General features: G+C 39.3%; 1 protein-coding gene across 1 annotated transcript in view; it reads left to right on the forward strand.

Annotated features, from left to right (window-relative positions):
* Positions 1–23,993, forward strand: part of TNS3 (tensin 3) — a 198,760-nt gene that overhangs the window by 117,988 nt on the left and 56,779 nt on the right. The window contains exons 15-17 of the mRNA XM_085051666.1: positions 244–422; positions 770–887; positions 993–1,070. Of these exons, the coding sequence (XP_084907792.1) occupies positions 244–422; positions 770–887; positions 993–1,070 (375 nt within the window). The remainder of the gene's footprint in view (positions 1–243; positions 423–769; positions 888–992; positions 1,071–23,993) is intronic.

Genomic DNA, 23,993 nt, shown 5'->3' on the forward strand with positions numbered 1-23,993 from the left:
AGGGGTGTTTCAAAAATGGGCATGAGAGGAAACATGCTGCTTGACTGACTCCTCTAGAACAAAGGGCACTTCAACTGTGTTCCAACTGACGTCAGCGAAGCTAAGTACAAGTGATATCTTTTCCCCACCTATGTGGTCTTGTAAAACAGTTACAATAGTGTAATAGTCACAATATTGAAATTTGTTTTACCAGCTCTAACTGAAAACCAAAGTTTCTTCATTAGCTTGCCTGTTTGTTTTCAGCAACAGGTGTGCAAGATGGTGACGCAACAGGGAAAAGGCTCAGAAAGTTGAGTGTTGGGCAGTATGACAATGCTATTCCTGGGCAGCCATTGTATAATAGGTGTGGATGGATGAAGTCTCCTGCTACTCACCAGGCTGTAATTCCAGGATCACCAGTTGCTGTAGGGAAAACCAAGGAGGTAAACAATCAAAAATTCTTCACTAAATACTTACTGAAGTGAGTGGCCAGTAGCAAGTCTTATGTTCCATGTCCAAAATTAATGTGAAGCAACTGGGGAGTCATATCATGGCAATAAGAATAAATAACTGCAGTTACCTCAGAAATGCAATTCAATGTTTAAGGATGCTCTTGCCAGTTCTGTGTTTGCAAGTTTTCAGTGTTCCAAGATCTCTCTGCTGGAACAGCAGATCACATTATATCTGATTATGGAAACCTTCTATAATTTGATGAAGAATGCACCACTGTGTCATAGGGTTAAGTGAGAATTATCACAATCTAATTTTGCTTTTTTGTCCCTTTTCTTAGATGGTTGTTGCACATTGTCAAGACGAAATAGATGGGGACATCTTCTCCAAAATAAAAAATGGAAATGAAGCTGTTACATTCACATCAGCTTTTCCCCTGTCACCAGAGATGACGTATGGTAAGGAAATGTCTGTCTCTATTTACTTATTTATTTTAATAGCACTATTGACATTTTAGCTGTTACTGAAGAGGAATTGCCCTTTTCTCTCTCTCCTGGTGACAGCACCTGCACTATGCCATCAGCAGATTCCCTTCAGCCAAAAGGTCAGCAGCCTATCTGAGCTGTACAGAACTGTTCCTGGTAAGGTACCCCTATTTCCTAAGTAATGTGAAAATGAGCTGTGTAGGAAGGCAGCTAACACAATAGTGTTTTATAAATAGGACACGTAAGTGGTGAATTTTGATGTGTAAGTCAGAGAAACTTATTTTAGCAGTCCTATTTTAATCATACAAAAAAGAAGTGAATAATGAAGAATTATCCAAGAAATATTTAATATAATCCAGATTTTAATTGCCAACAGGGAGTCCCATGTTCACATTCGTTGTCCAATTTTAGTGCAGAACAATTAGGCAGCTGTGTCACAGAAATAAGAGGAAATGCAGCTCAGTGTCTGAGGCTATCCTGCTCTTGTTATCTCTGTTTGCATGGTTTCAATGTTCCACAATCTCTCTGCTGATATTTGATGATATCAAAATAGGAGACTTGAGTTCCTTGTGGCTTTAAGCATCCCTCTCCATTTGAGGGAAGAGGGGTGATACTTTCCAGGCAAGTGAAGCTGACAAGAGAGCTTTACAGTAGCTATGCTCAAGTCAAGGAGATCCTTAACCAGAGGAATGGATGTTCTGGAAGGCTTTTTTTTGCCATTATACAGTTTATAAACGCGAAAGCATGGAAAAGGAGTTGGTAGTAGATGATTATATATTTAAAGATGTAATATGATCTAGCTATGAATTTTTTAAATGAAGGATTATTTTTTGAGGCCTTAACTCTTTGCTACTAAAAATAGCAGCTAAGCTACTGTTGCTTGTCACCTTTGTTGTGCTAAATTATCTGAAAACACTAAGATTTAAAAGAAAAAGGTATATCTGGAGAATGCATTAGAAAGTGCTGGACCTAGCAGGAAGCCAGCTAATCTATTTAAAACCTGAATAAAAATCACAGGCATTCATTTTATGCATTATATGATGTTCAAATGCAAATTCATGTATATTATGTATAGTTTTACTGCTTAGGCTATGAATAAGGAGTATCCAGGAGGATCTTGATAGAGTTTTCAATAAATCTGATGATGAGTTTTGATGCAATAATAGTTAGTGTTGTGGTTTTAACTGAAAAAAAAACTCTCTTTGTTTAATTTGCCTCGCTTAATAGTTGTCAAAAGCAAATAACATCAACACAGAATAAAATTATCTTTAGCTATAGAAAAATCTTCTATACAGCTCAAGGCACCTGTTTATGGTTTTCCTTATTTCTAAATAATTTGTGGCAGATATCCCCCGAAGATAGCTTCAGCAAATCAATTATAGGTTGATCTACTGAACACTTTGTTGTTAAATGGTTTCCATTAATGTTGCTAAGAATTAAGACTTGCCATGGAAAAATATTTGGCTTTCAATGTATTTCCCTATTTTGATTCTCCTGCTTAATTCTAAATGCTGTCATGTCTGAAATGTTGGGTTTAGATACTCCATTAGTGGAACACTGAAAATAATTATTCTAATTATTAGAAAAGGAGGCAATTCTTCCTTTGAGTGCCTGTTTAAAAATGAGGCTCAAGATGAACTGAATGCTGCTGTTTAAGTGCTCATCTCCATGCAGCTTTGCTTTTAGCTGTAAACATAATGTACTTTGACATTAAAGGTGTTAATTGTTAATTAATTAAAGGTTAGAAATGTATGAGGTGGGTCAGCTATAAAACATGCAGTTAGAAACTACCTGTTAGAAAGCATCTCTCAGAAATGCTAATTGGGTGACGTTTCCATCAGAGCACAGAAACTTCTATTGTCACAGGCAAGTTAGAATCCTACTTTAAAATTTTAAAATTTTCTCTCTTCTCCCTTTACTTCTACTATAGTTGTTGCATGTATGAACAGTATCTACTGTATCTACTTGCTTCTGTGTCTTCTGATTTCTTTGGCAAGAAGTGCTTCTTATTCCTGCTACCAATCCCTAATTCATGCCCAGAGCAAGTATGTTGTGTTTTATGTGTTGAAGAGGCCAAGAATCTGAAGGGAACAGAAGCAGCTGTTCCTGTGGTTGAAACTGCTTTAATGCGCATGCAACAAATGTGACACTAACTGTGTGCACTTTGCAAGAGTTCTTAAGAGCCTCAATTTTTAGTACTTTCCCTTGCAGCCTAGCTCTTCTTTTAAATGCTTACGTGGTCTTTGTTTTGGTAGAAATCAGGAAACATACTGACTTATTCAGAAATTTTCAACAAATTGAGGCTTTTCAAGTCATGGACTCTGGAGACTTAATTTCTGACATTAAGATATTACCACTATTGTCTCAGTTCAGATCACCCTTGAATTCAAAAGTGCTTTGTTCTGCATCTCAGCTTTGCTGTTTATGTGCTTTCTAAGTTACCAGAGAGGATGCTGTAAGCTGGTTACCAATTATCTAATTATATTACTGTTTTATTTCTACCACGTTTTCTTGTGGAGAATATCATTCAGTGTAATTAGCACTTATCATATCAAGGGATTTTGTTGTGCTTTTAGAAAAGTGCAAAAGTATACATTTATTGGAGATGTCCTGCCTGCAGGATTTCTTTTCAGAGCCTTGTTCTTTATCAAACAGGTGTAAGTTTAACCTCCCTCAGTCTGTGTGCATGCAGTCAATTTTGTGTCAGCACTGCTACACCAGTGATCACTTGCTGCCATGGTTTCATTGCCCTTTTCTTCACTTTACATAGCTTGAAAGTAATACAGCACCCACAGAGTTCATTCTGAATTATCTTTGAAAGACACCTTATTTCTTGAGACAAACCTAAGTAGTCCATAAATTGGCTAGTGGTCTATAAATTGGGCAGTTTTATAAATACCCCTCAAAAAATACGGCTGCTCCAGATAGAACCCACATACACCTCTCTTGAATATCACAATAGGTGTTGTATATCCCATGGGAAGGAGAGTCCCACACATCAGTGAAGTAACAAGCACTGTTTGTAGGCTATTTTGAAACTTATAAAGGCTCTTTTGTCTCAGACAGCATACAGCTAATTGAAGTCCCTTTGTATATAGGAGTAACAAAAGCGTAGCAACCTCTTTGCCAGGGAACTGAACGCTGGCTAGCTGCCCTGCCACTCCACCCCTCAGGCTAGATGTGAAGAGCTGCTCCTTCTTCAGCCCTGGTCAAAGCATAGACAGAACTTTGCAGAAGGTCTGCATTCACAAACAGGCACTGCCGTGCAACAGATCCCTGAAGGCAGGAATCTGTGGAACAAGGGAAGATTGTCTATAATCCTTTATCAATGTACTGACAAAGAAAAGACATGATGTCTTGTTTTTCCATCTTTTCTGAACAGCCTAACTAGACTTGTGTAGTTCAAGCAGTGCAAATGATAGAATGAAAGCATTGATGCCTGTATAATGAATCTCTGAGCCTTCAAGCATTTGTAAGGCCTTGTCTTTTCATCTCTTCCATGGAACTTAGTCTAGGTACTGTACTCAAAGCTTGTGTATGAGCTGCATCTATTCTAAAAATTTTAAAAGGGCAGCTTTTGTCTGCATGCCATTGTGGAACTCTTCGAGACCACACACTGGAATATTTCCATGTTTTTTTTTCATACAGACTGTTCTTATTTGGCAGAGACATTGTAGCCCTAAATTCCCCCCATTAACTAACACAGACTTACTCTATTATATCATCCAGTAGAGTGATGAGTGTTTAAAATATCTATTGGGAGGCAAACCCACAACCTAAAAGATAGCCTAATTATTGCATAATTCTTTTACTGATTAGAATTGTATACTGTTGTGGTTTCATATGGTTATTCCAGCATTGTAATTTCTTAACTGAGTTGCAAGGGACATGATACATACTGCTTATTTTTTTGATTTAAAAATATCAAGGTTCTAAACTGAAAACATCTTCCCTCTTCCAGGAGGGTCAGTAGCACAGGGAATAAAAGTGGATGCAATTTGTGAAAGGGGGAAAATTCCCTGTTTATGATGGGCAAAAACTTTCTCCACAATGTGAAAAGCTTTCATATAATACTGATTTATATCTGGCTTTTTTCTCCTCCTCTTACCTGTTTATGTAAGATAAATATGTCCAAAGCAAGTAATAGGTACAGAATTTTTCCAGACATCTGAGTTCATTTGCTTAGAACATTTGTGCATCCACTTATGCGGATGGTTATCATAAGCTCTGTCTTCCTGGAAGCACAGGTGCATTTTGGTTTTTGCCATTGCAATTTCTGCTTTTAGGATTTTTTTGATGTTTTGTTAATTTTTGTAGGTTTTCATTTGTTTGCTTCTTAAACCTATCAATGAGAAATAAAAAATACAAGTAGAGAAAGGAAATTGGTGATGTTCAATGCAAAGCAGATATACCAGATTTCTGTTACATTTTGCATTGTCCTGCAATTGCCCATGACATGTTTATCTTTGTGGCTGAATACAGTGCTCATCTACACACTATTTTTATAACTAAACACCTAATGTTTCTTAATTATTATAAAGTACACCATTTACTAGTGCATAAGAAACCTCCATAGGCTTCAGGAGCAAGCAGGAAAGGACTTGGATCTCTTGTTGGATTCTACCAGCATAAGCTTAATGAGGGCTTCCAGAAAGCGATTCGCCCCAATTGAGCCCAGAGACACTTCAGAGACCAAGTCAGAGAAGTGGGTATTGGCTTTATTCGATGCACTGGGTGTGTAGGAATTGTTTCCACCGAACACACACACACCAGTACCTCCAAAGGCACAGTGTTATAGGTAAAATTCATGAATATTCATTACATTCCCCAGGATAGGAGTGGTTATACAAATTACTTCTCATAAGTCATTAATATTACTAGCGATTTCTTGTGCTCAGTGGCAAAAGGATTCCTTTTGCCCCCTTTTGTCTTGATAAGATTAAGGGAATCCACAAGGCTGGAACTGGCAGGCGCCGTGCTGGTGGAAGGGGCAAAAGGTCAAAGAAACAAGAATGGTTGAAATGCAAATAGATTTGGGTTTTCTATTTGACTACTCCTTTCTCACTTCCCCCCTTTTCTTCTTGTAATTTTGTAATTCTTTACAAATCTTGTAGGTCATGAAAGTAAGTACTTTATCTCATATTTAAATTTGTACTTTTGCCATTGAACATAAGCATCGCAATTCTAAGTACATAATATCATACAACAATAACTACTATTGCAGACAGTAAATAACAATGCAATAACACAAATAACTATTACATACATTTGTTTAAGTTAGGATTAACATAATTGCAACAGCTTGTATTTATAACTGTACATAGTCTTTCTCTTCTGGCATATAGCAAATCTATAGTTAATTGTGAGATGCTCTTAATCTCGATTTGCTGTGCTCTTATAGCATCTGCAGTGGCATTCATTATGGTCTCTACAGTGGCAGAAAGATTCTTCTTTAGTTCACTTACTTTGGGCCAGGGTATAAATTACTTGGCAAAGCTGTGAAATCTGGTGGGTCTATCTATTGGTATAAAAGTTCGGAGTAAGCCCTGTTAGTTGAGGAACAACACTACTAATGTGGAGAGATACTGGTCTTATTGCACAGCGACTTTGTCATCTCAAGGGCAAAACTTTATGGGCACTGTGTTCATATATTTAATATCAACTCTGCCTTGGGGGCACTGGCTAACTCTTGGGCTTTGGTCTTACCTTAGTTTGATTTTTTTATTTTACATATTAGCTTTCTTATAGGTCTAGAATTTTGAGCAGTTATTTTGAAGAAAAAGAAGAAAGACAGAAATTGAAGAAAAAGAAGAAAGACAGAATCTATAGAAATTCTAAGAGGAATGTTAATTCTTTTGGCTTTCTTGGGCCCTCCATTCTCTAGCGGGTTTCTCTGGAGTCAGGGACGGGGAGAATGTAGCACTGCCTCTGCTGTGTGCATGGCTGGCCCCACTATAGGGCTGGGCTTGGAGCTCTGTGCAGCACTGCCTCTGCTGTGTCTTCTACTGGACGTCACTGCAGGGCTGGGATGTTCTGGGGTGAGGTAAGGAGCAGTTCACTGTCTCACCAGGGCAAGGCCTGACCTGCCCCCTGACCCCCCCCCCACACAGGCATCTTGAAGTGTCTCAGAGACATTAATTTTTTTCAGTTTTTGGCAGCTCACATCATGGCTCCAGACAGTGATCAGGACCACTGATAGCTTTTTTGGTTGTAAAATGGGGTACTTTTTCTTCACTTTGGTGGAATTTTTAGCAAACAGAGTAGAAAGGAAAGAGGAAAGCATAAAGGATAACTGACTAAGACTCTTGCGAGCTCTAACAATTCGCCTCAGCAGCTTGCCGAAGTGGGGTTTGAATTACTTGTTCTCTTTTCTCTTTTTGGTGGGAATTTTAGCAGACAGAGGAGAAAGGAAAGAGGAAAGCATCATATGAACGGTAACTGCTATTTTAAATTTTAAATTATCTTTTAAATTGCGGAGCCCAAAGCCTGGCAGATTGGTCTATGACTTTTAGCAATTTTTCAAAGGCAGTATTTTCTTTTTGTGGGGCTTAGCATTCTTAAACACTGGACAAACAAATATGCATTAAACAGCAACAGTTATAAGTACTTAGTAGAATAGGCAGCCATCCTTTTGAAACCTTTTCATTTTAAAAATAAAATTATTTTGTTATTGTTATATTTCAATTTCACAAATTTAGATTTAAGCCCATATAGCTTTCCCTTTTTTTCTGGCTTACTTACCCCTTTGCATCTGAAGCCATACTTGCCATTACAATTATTACAAGGTTTTGCTAGGATAGCTGACTGTGGATAACACTGCTCTGGAAATACAAAAAGCAAAACCATTTAATGTGTTCCATTTTGGTGCTGCAGCTTTTAACCGATTTACTGAATATTATATTGTCCAATATTGTTCTTTTGTGTACTCTTTGTTTGGAGTTTCACATTAGAAAGGAGTCTCTGGCTGTAGATCTCACAGTCATGAGGGAAGTTCTTTTTGCTTCTGTGGCTTGAGTGGCTTCTTGTCTCACATCTGGACACAGCTTTTTATTTGATGAGGACACACTGAAGGATGTTAAAATAAACTTGCACAGTGATAACACATGTTAGAGTGGGGAGAAGGATGAATTCTTGCCTCTTTCAACTCCTCATTGGAAATTCTTATATAAATTAAGTTTTAATAAGTGAGAAATTAAGATCTAATGAACTAATGTTTTAGTCTTGCAGGTTAATAAACTTCTTTTTTTCTTATAATTTCTTAAATGCATGTATTACTTTATATGCACATTTAGAATTAGTAAAAATATCTACTATCTTGCTCCGATATAGTTTGCAGGATTTCACAAGCACTTACAGCTCTGCTGCTCGAGCTGACCATGTGACAGGCAATATCTCACTTATTTTAACTTTCTTTCATTAATGATAGTGTATCTTTCAAATTGTTACTCTTCTAGTACTTTTCAAGACACACTACTAAACACAAATTCTCAAAGCATGGGAGAACACTTTTTGCAAAAGTTACTTGCCATGACAACAAACCATGCAGAGAGGACTAAACTCCCTTGTGGACTAGAATTAAGCACACATTGCTATGCTCTTGGCTGCCTGAACAGCCTGCACATTGGCTGAGAGACACACTTTGTCTATACCTTCTCCTTAGCAGTTTTAAATTTCTTTTTCTTTTTTTTTTTTCTTTTTTTTTTTAACAGCTGATTTGCATTTCTTCTAAGGCAATTTATCTGGCTGCTTGAAAAGAACTTAAAAGCACTTGAGCAAGTCTTTGTTCATAAAAAAACCCAACCACTCAGATTAACCCAGGCAGGAGACTTTAACTCTGAAATGGTTAATTACAAAATTTGGTATATCCTTTATACAAATTAATTTTGTGAGGGTTTTTACACATGGAACTTTAGGGTTTTTGGTTTTTTTTTTTTTAACTAAACTCTAAACCTTTGTGTACACCAAAAGAATTTAAAATTTACTATGCACTTGTATTTTAAGCACAATTACATTTTGGTAATTATTTTAAAGAGAGAATAACCAATTATACTATTACTATTGATTTATTTTCATTATCTATTATACCATTTTCTTTGAGGCTGCCCACACTTTTGGGTTTATTTCAGCACGACCTTTCAGGCAAAGCTACTACGGTGTTGGCCTTTGTAGTTCTTGACAATGTTAATGTGCATTCTCACTTTAGCCATCAAACTTCTTTTTAGTAAATTACAATTACAATTAAGAACAAACAGAAATTTATGCATTTCAAATTTATTTTCCACACTTACTAATAGTGGCTGAATAAGGAGCACACTTTATCTTTTCTACTTGCTTCTTGAATATTTGACGATTTTTTCTCTTGGGGATAAAATTCAAAGTGAATTAAGAGCTTTCACATCTCTTTTCAATCTAGACCAACCTTAAAAATTATTAAGGGCTCTTGTGTGCGGCATCCCTGGTATAATGGGAGGTCTTGACATTCTTAACAATTCATTTCTATTAATTGCTGGACTTTTCCCCCCTGAGGATTCAGTTGTTTCTACAGACATTCCTGCTTTCAGTGACTCTGCCTTGCAGATAGCAGTCTGATCTCTTATCAGCCACCGCTCTGATTGGCTTTCTCCTGCTGAGGAGGGAATGCCTTTGCCATGTCTTGGTGGCTGGCTCTGTCTCCTCTGCCCCAGGGGCTTCACAGTTTATTCTTTTGGGGTTGTAATACCTTTGGCATCACCTTTGCCTTTTCTTTATCCTTTCTTACATACATTTGCAGTATCTTTCTAACCAGTTCGTTCAGGGGCTTATTCTGCCCTTCCTCCAGCCCCCACCCGCACTACTGCCTGGGGGTGCTCATTGTCCCACAAAGTCATTCTGGTGACTCAGACAAAACTCTTAACAGACAATCCACATTTCTAGACATTCTTTCTGCAGTGTCCAAATGAAGCCCTTCCCCCTCCTACGCTCTCAGCAGGCACGGCCAGCAGCACCTCTGCGCTCATTCCCGCCGCTCCGAAAGCGGAGGATACAGGGCACTGCAGCTCGCCCCTGGGTCAGCTGCCAAAATTTTAGGCAAGATGGGGGAGGGTGCTGAAAAACTTCTCATCTCTTCCTTCTTTTTCCTTCTTTCTTTCACTCTATTTACTTGCAAGCTCTTTCTACTACAACATTCTATACAACCATATTTCAGCAGCTACACACAGGAGTTCCAAAGAGGTACTTATTAGATTCAGTTAGTTATTTTCATCTCGCGGGCGTCCCCGCATAAATTTATATGCCGGCAAAAATGCAAATTAACACAGGTAAAATTTTCCACACACATTCAAAAATTTCAAAAGCACTTGAGCAAATAGACAATATCACTTTTTCTCACAATTAAAACAAGTGCACTAAGTCTAAGCTTCACAACTGTTTCTGCACACAAAACACAGAATTTCAAAAGCAAAATCAAATGGAACAATATTAGAAAGGTGTTGGGGTCTGGGTGTTCTCAATTCAGTAGCTAAAATCTTTCTTTTCACGAATACAATCTGCCCCCCTTCAGATACTCTAAACCAACGGTTTATATATGATTTATACTCATTCACTGTTTACCACTCGCTTTGCTTTTCTCTGGCCATTTCTGTCGCCAGAGAACGGAAACGCAGATGCAACTCCACTCTCGCTTCCTGTCGGAGACACGTCTCATTCATTCACACTCACACAGTAACAAAACAATGACACAGTATCACAGTAACAAAATAATGACAGACAGAACAAAGATCACAGTATGATGGTGTAGTACATTGGGATCCAACCCCTTAAAGGTACCTTTCACTATAGCGGGGTCCAACCCCGGGGGTCCAACCCTTAAAAGTACCTTTTCCTGACAGCAGGGCTCAACCCCTTGCCCGGGACTAATTTCGGGAGACCCAGTCTCAACCCACCCTCGGGGACTAGTACCCCGGACCTGCAGGCATTTCTGTTTTTGTAAAAGTAGCAAATACCTTAATTTGGTGCAGATGGTCCTTGGTCTACCCCCGCCGTGAGCCAAAGGAGAGCTGAGCTCCCCCTGAAAATTCAGGGTTGAGACTGGGAGGTCTGCTTACCCCTGGATCCAGCAGCCGAGCAGAGTCAGGGTCCCATCTGGAGTGCCAATTTGATTCGCCCCAATCGAGCCCAGAGACACTTCAGAGACCAAGTCAGAGAAGTGGGAATTTGCTTTATTCGATGCACCGGGGTGTGGAAATTGTTTCCACCAAACACACCAGTACCTCCAAAGGCACAGTGTTATAGGTAAAATTCATGAATATTCATTACATTCCCCAGGATAGGAGTGGTTATACAAATTACTTCTTATAAGTCATTAATATTACTAACAATTTCTTGTGCTCAATGGCAAAAGGATTCCTTTTGCCCCCTTTATCGTGATAAGATTAAGATTAATCCACAAGGCCAGAATTGACGGGCACCGTGCTGGTGGAAGGGGCAAAAGATCAAAAAAACAAGAGTGGTTGAAGTGCAAATAGATTTGGCTTTTCTATTTGACTACTCCTTTCTCAAAAGAGCATATAAAGCATAATCATAAATGTTCAGAGACCACTTCTTGGCTGTTGTAAGCACTGAAGTCAATATAATGTACTATGATCTATCACACTTTTTCATCTCTGGATTAGTTTCATTGAGATATTCAGCTCAGTAAAACTAAATTTTATACAAAGTTTTTATTGCATGAAGGTTGGATATGACTTGATGTATTTTCAAGTCTTCACTGTCACAGACCTCCTTCCCTTTGTGCCATTGATTATAATACAGTTCTTAACATATCTGTCAAACACAATCATGGAAATGTTGCATTTGTTTGGCCTGTGGAGAAATAAACAATGCTTATTATCAGTGATTTCACTCTGGTAGTCCGAATTCACAGCAAAGGTAATAATATTTTACCTCATGTACTGAAAAACTTAACAATTTAATTTAGTTTATATCAATCTGAATAGTGGAAAATATCTTCTAAAAGTAGAATGAAATTGAAACTGGGAATAACTTAAAATACTTGCGGTCTATGCCTACCTTTGTTGAGCAGTATTAACTGAAATACTTACAGTGTGTCTACAACTGAGCTGGTAAACATCTTTAATTGAGCTTCCCCCCACTCAGTCAGACTAAGATTTTCATGAGAGGTACTCTCTACACTACTTCCCAAAGCTTTATTCTCTGGCTTAGAGAATAAAATGATGAAATGATTTAGACCTTAAACCATTTAGCTAGCTAGATATGGACAGGTCTTGTTTACAGCTATGTTACATGTTTCTACATAAAATTAAAAAAATCTGTACATATTTTAGCCACTTGGTAAACATTCTGATATGTCAGTGATTCAGAGGAAAAAGGAATACAATTATACATAACTGAATAAAACCAGCTAGAGTATGCCAATTCCATGGCAGATACTATGTGATGTTAAACCAGTGGGACAATATAAATGTGTGTTTTCTTTGGCTGATATGTTAAAGCTGACAAAAGCCACTCCTGTTACTGGATTTTCATAAGAAAGCTCATTCTCTAAAATATACTCTGTCTTGCATTGGTTTTGGATACTGTAGATAAAATATCCTGGAACATGAATACATTTTGTTTTGTAGCCAATGTTGTATTTGATCACAGACTCAAAAATTCTTCAAATCTGATGCTTATGTCAAGACAAAGATATTTCATGATGAACTGTTCTTAAAGCTTCATGAACTAAACTTCTTCAACGGGACATGGTCTGCTGTGACCTATATGTTTAACATCATGTTGAACATGAGAAAAATTCATGTGCTACAGATGTTCATGGAAAATACTGTGTTAGCAGAATGCATCATTTAGTGCACATGTATATAATTCCATATGCAGGCAGCTTCTCTATAACACTGAATAATTTGAAGGAAAAAAAGAAGAGAAGAAATGTTCTTCAGACATTACATTGAAGAGATGTTGTGAAACTATTCACTGTCTCCTCTTCCTACCCCCCTCACTTTTGTAGCCTGATTTTCATCTGGAATCATAGATCAGAATGTGCCTTAAACCATATCCTGCCCTGTTGAAACTGCTTTGGAAAAAAGTCAGATACTGATTTGCAGAGACTTTATTTTATATCACATGTTTAATTTTGTATGCAAGTATTTACATTGCTTTTTGTTGTTGTTTTAAGGGTTGATTTTTCATTCTACATGGGCAAAGTGCTAATGGATAAGTAAATCAGAGAACTGAGACTGTCCCCCTAAAAATGGCCCCTCAGAGGCCCCGTGGCACTGACTACATTATCCATTTGAACCAAGACACTTCTGAAAAGTTACATGGAGTCTTCTGCCTAAAACAACAAATGTGAATTAAGTTTTCTCACAGGGAAATGAGTATCCAAGTGGTGGGGAGCCTAAATGTAGAAGCTGGCTTTCATGTACAAACATGACTTTCTCATCCATTAATTTTGTCCAGAATTCAAAATATTGAACTACATTTAAGGAAGGGCAGATCTCGGGGTGGGGGGAAGAGTTTTCCTACAAGAATTCAAATGAAATAAGTTTTCTAGCTTGGGACATCTTTAAAGTCTCTTGCATGTTATAAGTCTTTCATCAATGGTACCTCAACAGGTCTGACTGCTATCTGCTATTTGTTTTGTCTTGACTAACTTTTCATAGCACTGAAAATTAAAATGAAACAACTGCCTTATTTCAAAACCAGTTAGTAACTGAGAAAAAACCTGAAGAAGTTTTGCATAAGATGTATGTTATTGCCCAGTGCAGTTTCCTTCAGGAACCAATAGAACTGAAAGTTTAATTGTGCAGCCTGCAACTTACATCCTTCCTGTAGCTCTAGTCCAAAGGCATTTTCTCTTGAGAGAAACCAGTAGCATTATCTGGTGTTTATTTGTTTTGTATACTTGCCATCCAAGATAACTGACTTAACTTAGAGTATGCATTTATTAGCGGAAAAGATGATGGCACTTCCAAGGGTGCTGAACACAGTTTTTTGTTTTGTTCGCTAATATCTGAGAGAGGTCAAAAATTCTAAAATTGAGGCAATAAAATAAGCTGTATAATTCTGAAGTTACAAATGCAAAAAAAAGTTGTTTACATAATCAAATGTTACATGGGGAAAATGTGTTTATAAATCCTTCAGTGTTGTTACTTGGTCATGGTCTCAAAGTGTATATGCCTCTTCAGTTAAATTTGGAGTACACCCTGATAATACACTGGTGGGGGGTGGTGGTTTGGGTTTTGGCTTTTCCCCCCTTTCTTTTTTCTCGCTAAGAACCACTGAAAAATTGATTACTTCAGAGGTTTTTAAAGCATTCTGTTTTAGAGATTTTGGTTTCTCTTTTCTTCCTTTCTGTGGGAAAATGTCATGCATTTCCCCACATGAATTGGTCATTTGATAAATAACTGTCTTTGTATGTGTTCATTGAAATGTAGATGAATAATACCTTACACATATATAAGAAAACAGAAGAATCTGAAGCTGAGAAGTTCATCACTAATTTTTGCTTTTTTTTAAGATACAAAAAATAAGTATTGTCAGCAACTTAAAAACAATTTATTATAAATACAGGATTGGATGAGCAGGCAGCCTGGCAGATGTGTTTGTTTTTACACATACCTGATGTTGCTTGTTTGCAGTGCATGTGCATAGCATGCATTTTTGAGATGTGACGAGTCACTTTGTCTGGAAAAAGTTAAATTAACAAAAAACCATGGGAACAACTACTTCTCTTGCTATGATTCTATGAAATTTTTTCAACTTTTCCAGGGTGAGGCCTCCTACTGTATGATGTGGCACTTCATGACTGTGATGTGCCAGAGTAATCCATCAAGTTTGAGGGGAAGCTGAAGAAGAAAGCCCCAAAAATTGAAGTACAGCTATGAGCACACTGTCCCGGGTTAATGATAAGACTCTCTCTCCTCCGAGAGCAAAGGGCCCCGACACCCCCTCCCCCACCCACAACAGAACCTCTTAGATGGAAGTGAAGAAAAAACTATTTATTTGACAAAACCACGCAGAGTGCCCTGCAAGGCACAGGGGAAGGGGAAAACCAAGGTGAAAAGGAGTTATTCAACCTGATTAAAAAGTCCTTTTCTGAGACGCAGCCCCTCTCCTCCTCGCCCCTCCCCGGGGCCGGGTGGAGCTCCCTGGAGAGCTCTGCTGTCCTCTGGCCCTCCTGGGTCTCCGGGTGGCAAAGCAGATCGAAGAGAAGGGGTCCAAACGAGGAAAAAGAAAAAAATGGGAAAAGACGGGAACAGAGTTCACTCCGACCCCCGTCCAGCACGCAGTCTCTGCCGGGCGACGAATCCTCCCCCGGAGCGAGGCTTGGGGAAAATGTTTTCAAAACAACCCGCGTTTCTCTCTGCGGCTGGGTGTAGTTAAAGAGACAGGACCACACATTTTTTCTTTCTTGGGCATATAAGCCAACGATAGGGGATAAAGGATTATCATAACATCAATCCAAGACAACACTTTTTAAAGAAAAATTGCTGTTTTAAAATGATCCTGTGATTGAGTGTCTGGGAAGGTCTGTCTACTACATTCACAAGTTAAAGATGTTCCGCAGTTTCAGAATTACAGACCTTCCAGTGCTGAGTGGGAACAGAGAGGAAATACACATTCAGTTCCACTTAATTGTTTATAGTCTAAAGGTTATATTACTCTATGTTTTTTAAAATGCTGTTCTCCCTTATGTTAATTCTCTTTATGTTTATTCGCTCTTGCAGAAGAGGAGAAAACTAAATTAATCTTTGTTTTTCTATGCCTGAGTTAGGCATGCTATTTCACAAAGCCATATATATTCAGGCACCTTGTAGACAAAATCTGAAATGGGCAGTCTACTTGACACTGACTCCCACATTTCTGCCAGTCGTTGGAGTAGCAGGGAAACACATGACATTCCTTCACACATTGTGGAGTGTGCTGAATTTATGAGAAGGATGTAGCATAGCCTCTCTGCTGTAGGGGTTCTTGTTGGAGAAAGGTGTGTGTTACAACTCAAGCCCTAAACTAAAAATTTTAAACAATTTTGGATAGACTTTGCAGTGTAATGGTTCTGATCAAACCAGGAATCTTGTGTACTGTATCTAGGAGAACTGTACACAGGTACTACCTGGCAGAGATTGAAAGACCTGATCTTTCATGGCACTGTGCTGTGCCATGAAACAAATTCTTCTTGCCAAATGACAGACCTTTTCCTTTTGGGATGGCACTATCTTACTGTGCTGACCTAAACCAAATCAGTTCCTCACCTGAGACATCCAACACTGCCTTTGCTTCCCTTCCTAACTCTTCTTTTGCATACCATCAGCCTTGCCCTTTATATCTTCTGGCTTTAGAGTTTCAGATTTTTTTCTTCCTTGGAGCTCATCTCATCTGGTTGAAACTTTGAATTTGTGACAGAAAGACAAGCAAAAGGTGAATTTTTTTTGTCATGCACTCTTTTGTTTGTCATTAACTGTCCATGTCAGAGGGATTTTCTTGATGAATAGCCCCCTAAGTATAACCAAGTCTGATTCTGTTAGAAGTATCCATGCAAAAAAAAAAAAAAACTTAAGAAAGAATGAATTTATAAATGCTGACAAAATGTAAGTATATTAATACTTTTAATTACACAATTTCTGCTTGCATTAGATCACCACATTATTTTGGAAAATAAGTTTCTTACTTAACACAACCTTCTTCATATGGTATCTCATACCAGTCTTCTTTGTTAAACGTTGCTATTCTTGTTCCCTTCTAATTCAGCAAGTGTAAGTAGCCAAACAAGCAGAGCTTTCAAGACTTGAAAATCAGGAAAGAAATGAGATGTCTAAAGGTCCTGTGGTTACAGTGCTTTTTATGTAGAGCCAGAGATGCTTTCTATGGAGAGCAATTTTCTCTACTCATTATTGTTTATATGAGTGTGAAGATTGTGTTTGACTGCATCTGGGTCTGCCAGGAAAGTGTAGTTGTATAATTAATTAAAGTAACTGATGTCAGTTCTGAACTGCTGCATAATAACCTCTTCTGACCATGTGACAGGGATTTTCCCCTTCTTTTTACCTGATAATATGGTGTATATCACAATTAATCATTACTATTTGGTTCTTCTGAGTGCAATCATTATGAAACATGTTTAATAGGAGCAGCTGGTATGAAGAAAAACAGTGGTTGGAATGAATATTCTTATAAAGAAATAGTTTTATGTACATTATGGTCTGTGGAAGAACGCAAAATTCCTATTAGTTTACCAGTACTCATCTCTATAACCAAGCCACCTTACTATTATCAAAAGGGTTTAGTATACACATGCAAAAAATAGTGCCGGTAGAAATTTGAAAGCATTAGAAAAATTCATTACAGGAAAGTTTTAAATTATCATATTTGTTTCTGTCTGTCTAGCAATTTCCTGAAGTCATCCTTTCAGAAAATCTGTTGTGCTGCGGCAGTAAAGAACAATGCGAGGAGGAAATGTGCTGCTCATGGTGGAGCTGCAGTATTTCCACTCGTCTTCCTGACCTGTAAAGAAAACCTGCTCAGAACAATGCTAGGGGGATGTTGAATGCAACACAGTAAATATACACGTGTTTTGTGATCTTGGGAAGCAAGTAAAACTTTATTCAGAGCTCTGGATGATAAATTTATCTGAGAGTGTTGAGCCAGTTTGGTATAATAGAGTAGCTGGGCTGTGGTCCGCATTAAAAAGCACTATTTCGACAGTTCTCGGTTCCGTATCCTGCATCTCTGAAAGAAACAAATAGGTGAAGTCAAATGAAGTGGTGGGGGAAGAACAAGCAAAAAAACCCCGTAACACTCAACCCCCTCCCCCTGCCCCATCAACCGAACACCACCACCCACCCCCCCACACACCCCCCCAGCCCAAAACCCCAGTCGCTCCGGCTCGTGTGCTGGCAGTTCGCTCCTCGCCGCCGCGGCGCTGCGCGTGGACGGGGCGCTGTGAGCCGGCCGGGGGAAGGGGGAGACCAGTCAAACGCAAATAAGGTGGAGTCAGTACAGAAGGCATACGCTGAATGGGCAGTCGAGCTTAAGAGCGAGCGGGAAGCCTAACCCAACAACAATCGGGGAATTACTTTCTCCTGGCTGTTCTTCATCTGGATGACTGTATTGACACAGGGAGCCCGTGCTTCTCTCGCCGTGGACATTGGAACTCGCTTTGCAGTGAAGTTCTAACACGCGAGGGAGAGCGGAGGGTGGTTGGCAGATGCGGGAAATAGCTTTTCCCAAGTCTCTGCGTGGCGGGGCGGCGCGCCCGGCTGCCTCGATTCAGTGAGCCCCAGGCAGCATGCGGCACGGTGGGAGGGAAGGAGGATTTCGCACGGCCCAGTGGAAGAGCTGCTGTCAGGATGGCTTCCATAGGTAGGTTCGTTGTTCACTGCACTCCTGTTTTGTGCGTTTTTCTCGGTCTGAAAACTTGTGGATTGGTCTGGTGTTTGGCTGGTCGCGGTCACCGCAGCGGCGGCGAAACGTGACCTCGGGGAAAGCGGGGAGGGGCGGCGGTAGTTCACTAAAGCGACCCAGCCTCAGACAGAGGCCGCCGGGGCAGCTCCGCTGGCGGGGCGGGGAGCTGGGAGTACGCGCATAGCCTGCGGCCTACTGCTGCTGCGAGCTCTGCAGAAATGAAGTGGGAGGAAGAGTTACACCCTTTGTAGTCATGTAGCAACGTTGGGAGTCTACACAGAAACTGAGATTTGCAGACAGGGAAATCTCTCAGTATAAGAGTTTTCTGCAATCGCTGACGGAATGACTGAGGGCATGAGGCAGGTCTCGAGAGCCTTGTTCAGTCACTTCTCTGCCGAGGAAGGCTTCTCATTTTTTGTGTATCGTGGTGGGTCTTTTTCAAAGTAGAAGAAATGGGGACTGCCTGGAACATACATGATTTCTGTGTGCGTAGAAAAATTGTGTCCAGGCTGGGTCTTTTTCCTCCCCTGAGGAGTTCTTAGTAATGTTATAACAGCATTGAATTTCTTTTCAAAAGCATGAAAAGCGTACAGATTTTTGTAAACATGAGTCTTTCCTAAATGAGGAATATGGCATAGTTTTTATGATATCTTGCTTAATGAGAAAAACGCTTCATTGTGCCATTAGCACTGGAAGGGTAAGTTCTCTAATTCTTGCATCTAAGACGAAGTGTAGTTGTATAATACAAGTAAAACACTCTCTTACTTCAGATCTGAATTTTTCATGAAAATTTAATAGAGTCTTAGAGCAGCCAACTGTTAGATTGGTACGGTGTGCAGGAGGCACTAGAATAAAGAGCGTGGTTCTTACTGCCTTAATGCAAACAATTTTTCTACTCAGGCAGTAGCAGCAAATGCTTGGGTAAAGACTGCGACCCTAAAAGGAGAGTTACTGAATCACAGTTCTCAAGAGACAGACCAAGAAAATAAATACAAGAGCTTTACTTCTCAGTTGCATTTTTTTGTACTGAACAACACTGAACATAAACTGAACTGAGTTTGTTTTTTTCCAGTTTCAGTTCAAGGTTATTGAAAGCAGCTTCTGAAAAGTCAATTCTTTTTCTGGTTTTAAAATAAAATGGTTTAGGTATACTACTTGAAAACCAAAAAGCAGCCCTCACGCTTTTTATTCAGGCTGCAGTGAGCTGGGTTCAGCCTTTTCTTGCCGGCAGGTGACTAGAAAAGTGAACAAGTTGAAGAGTGCCATGTTTAGGCAGAATTTTTCTCACAGCAGAAAAACAGGACCAAAGTGAGAGTTTTGATGGAAGGTCTGAAAATCAGTTTCATTGCTTCCATTCCTTCTGTAAGGCAAGTATGCCTCAGACATCAGAATACTGGGACCTTTGTGGTGCCTGGTGGCACCAGGGAACTGGACTGAGACAGGAAAACGGGAGTTCAAACCCCGTCTTTCCCTCTCTTTCACCTTAGGAAAAGTATATAGGATGATAACACAAAATAGAAAATTTCACTGAGTTATCGTGCTTACTTCTCAGAAGTGTGAGAAAGTCAGGCCCAAGCTCCATCCCTTCTTTCATTCAGTATTTGCTCCAGTTTGCCCCCTCTACCCTCACGCTTGCCTCCTTTCTTTTGGCTTTGCAGTGTATTTGTCAGTAGACATGAGTGGCACTTTTCCAATTCAGCACAGACATCTTTGACCTGCATCTCCAACATTTCAAACAATTTTAATGGATAATGAACTTTGGAGCACAAGGCAGACATTTTACTCCTTTCTTGAAAGATGCTTGGTAAATCAGTGCATTCTGCCTGAAAAATGATTACTGTTCATTACTGTTAATTTCAAAGGTACTCTTTGCTTGTTTCATAGGCTCTTTTTTTCCCCTCTAAAACTATTGCAATATAATTTTACAGTTTGATGAAAAGTGTCATACTCAGCAATGTGAATGTCTGAAATTCCATTATGAGATGAACCATGAAAAGAATGGAATTGTCTGTCTCCAAAGCCATTTTTCTAATTTACTGTGTAAACTTAGTGTGGACATGTTAATAATTGTGTTCAGATTGTTTTATTTGTTTTTTTTTTCACCACTGAATGATCTGCTGCACTTAAAGACAGCATAGGGTTCTCTTGTTTATGTGTTATGTACTGATAGTGAGTCTCTTCAAAGCAGCGTTTTAGTAAACATCACGTTTTACATTTGCACGTGATCCGGATGTCTTGAGGACGTGCTTCAGCACCTGATTTGCATTCCTAATACAGCAAAGCTATACAGCAAAGTTAAAGTCAGTAGCAGAGCAGAGGTAAGATCTTTTAAAATACATGAAAAGACATGTGGAACTGATTGCATTAGTCCTTGGGGAAGTTTGTTTTTTTTTTCCTTGTACTACTTGGGACAATGAAATGAGTTAGTATAAGAAAACCTTTCAGAAAGTTGTGATAAGGATTTTAGTGCTTTGAAGATGCTGTATTGTAATTCTGTTCAGCATATAGGAGTCATTTGTATTTTGGTGTTTGGATGAATATATGATACCAAGTTACCTGTAAAATGGTCTAGCTATTTTCTCAGTAGAATAGAATCCAGACAGTACGGGCTTTAGGGCAGGGACTGTGTGTGGGGGAAAGAGGGATCTGGTAAATCATCCTTTTGATTCTTACCGATGTGCAGAGGGGGCAGATGGGAAGTGCAGTTAATTGTGTCATGCTGCGGTTGCCTGGAGATAAGCTGACACCTGGCATAGCTTCAGAAGCTGCATTTGGTTGTTACTGGCAGGCCATTATGGGAGTTAGAAGAACACAGGAATGTCCCAATACACCCCCACTTTTGTCATGCATCTTGCCAGCAGGCCAGAATCTCCCACGAAGGTGGTTAAGTGCCAGCCTTCCTCTCCCACTGCTTGCTGGGGAGGACTTCTGTCCCGAGGATATTTCCTCAAGGGGTGGCATGGGTGATTTACAGCTCTCTATAGGGCATAAGGCAAGAATGATTTTTTAAAATTCTAAATACATTCTAAATACATTTGAAAGGCTCCTAAAACACAGTGAACACTTTCTAAATGCACACAATTGCATGTTGAAGTTGAAAACCTTCAATACTGTAATGTACATAACATTTAATTACTAGCAATTTGGGTTCTGGCTATTGAACGTGTTATTTCTTCCACCTAATAAATGCATCTGAGAAATACTTTACTGCTTTTCCAGATGTGGTGTTTTATTTTCCAGGTTGTCAGCCACTCCAGTGTTGTATTTTCTGTAATATCCAGGCATGTAATACATATTTCACTGAGATTCTTCTCAGATGAAGCAACTGAAGCTGATCTTTTTCATGCACAGTGATTAATACCTGGATGCTAGAGCCACTGTTTTAAGAACTTTCCAGCTTCAGCTTGATTGATTGATTGATTAATTACTTGCAAGTAGAGTTGATCCACTCAAACAGGCATTAGCAGAATCTCCAGGAAATAGTAACTTTGTCTTTTCCTTCACAAACATGAAAAAATCCTGTTACATTCTCTCTGGTATTGTTGATTTTTCGGGAAGTGTGAGAACCGCAGGTGTCTTCATGTTGGTACGTGATTTTGACCCATGACATGTACTTCTAAATGAGAAGTGGAACTACTTATGTTGACTAAGAAAGCATGTACTGTGGAAGAGACACATTAAAGTTATTCCATTCCCTGGCGTGTGAAGTTATAAAAAACAAGACTTCAAGCATCCTTTATTGATTTCCACATACTCTGTGAAAAGGAAGGAACAGTGTGACCAAAGTTGATGGGTTTCATGTAAGGAAATAATTTGGTTCCCTGTGTTTTTGTAAAATTGAAAGCAGAATGGAACAAGTTTAAAAGGTCAGAATTTCAATGAAGTTCATACTTTGCAGACTGACAAAAAGCAAGAGAGACTTTTGGTCTCTCTTACTAATTTTGGCACCTTTGTGTTTGGAAATACGAGAGAGAGTGAAAGGGGTGATGGATAACCCTTAAGAATCTGAGAGTGCTGATGGACTTGGAAAAGTGTTAGTTCGTAAACTGGCTCAAGTGGGCTATCTTGGTTTTTCCTTTATTCGCATTCAAGTTTTTTTTAGTTCCGTCTTCTGGTGAGCCCCTTAGAGGCTGCTAAGTGGCCCTGTAAGCTTCACCAATGCCAATTCTGTTAGCTCTCTGTCAGCTGCTGGAGGGATTCTTTTTCCAGGGAGCCAAATCCTGTTGTCATGAATTCGCTGTTGCCAGTGTTCTGGCTTTGCATTGTAGCATAAACCTCTAGAGCTACTCCATATTCACACTATAACAGTTGGAATTGTTTGTGTCTTTTCACTTCAATCAGTCCAGTTAGTTGTCACTGAACATTGCATAACAGTACCACTCTTCCACTGAAGCTCTCTTGCTTGCTTCAGTTTTTTATTCCAAACTGATTTTTCCAACTAATCTTTCCATTGATGAAATATTGGCAAAAGGTCTGAGAAGTACTGAAATTGTGCCTACTCAGTAATATTAGCTCTGTGTTTTGCTTCTTGTTTTTGCTTTCGTTGACAGTTTCCTTAATAAAGCTTTCTCCACTTTTTCATTTCTTTGATTTTAAGGTTTGGAAAAGAACATACCTAAACAAACCTCTTTCATGAAATATGCTTAAGGTCTTCATCCCCTGGTTTTTGTCTTACTGGCATACTTCAACCTGAGACATCATCCAGTGTTTCTCTAGATGGGTTGTTCTGATGCTTGATGCTAAAGGCTAGTGTTTTATTTGATTCTTGCTCTGCCTTTCCTTGTACATTTAACATGTCAACTCTGAGTTAAATCTAAATCTTCTGCATGACATTCATGTGAATGGCAGAGTAAACATGCCACTCATGAGTAATAAAATTTAATGTTGGGAAAGGGAAGTGGCTCTCTTTTGACCCTTGGTCTCCTGGATAAAATAAAGTTGTCTCATCAGAGGCTTTGAAACTTTTAGAGTTCTGTAGATGTGGGAAGGAGAGATTAACAGTTTCAGCACTGAGATGGAGTTCACATTAGCAGTAATGAAAACTCCAGATGGTAGTTGGAACAGTGATGTAAACTCAAATGGTAGTTGGTGCCAGCTGGATGCCAAGCTCCGAAGTGACAGGGAGTTTTTGGTGAATGCAGGAGAGTATTGCGTGCTTTTTTCCCAAGGCATTTCAGAGGGAAGAAGTGAGAAAGGAGTGGTCAAATAGAAAACCCAAATCTATTTGCACTTCAACCATTCTTGTTTCTTTGAGCTTTTGCCCCTTCCACCAGCACGGCACCCGTCAGTTCCGGCCTTGTGGATTCCCTTAATCTTATCAAGATAAAAGGGGGCAAAAGGAATCCTTTTGCCATTGAGCACAAGAAATCACTAGTAATATTAATGACTTATGATAATGTCCTAGGTTGCAATATTGATGTAGTTAAGTATTCTATTACCACCAGCTGTGGGCCATTAGCTGCTATCACCCACTCCGGATGACAGGCAATGGGCCATCCTTAGCTATTATCACTTGCTAATGACCCACCCCGCATGACAGGCAATGGGCCATCAGGGACCCACCGTGTGACTCATGGACTTATCTCATCCCATTGTGAGATGCTCTGCCGAGGAGGGAGGAGCCAGGTGTTCCCACCTGGATATAACCTGGCCTTGGAACTGCCTGAGCTAGCCCTGTCTACT

The sequence above is a fragment of the Lichenostomus cassidix genome, chromosome 2 (assembly GCF_008360975.1).
Source record: "Lichenostomus cassidix isolate B80296 chromosome 2, HeHo_3.0, whole genome shotgun sequence".
Lineage (NCBI taxonomy): Eukaryota > Metazoa > Chordata > Aves > Passeriformes > Meliphagidae > Lichenostomus > Lichenostomus cassidix.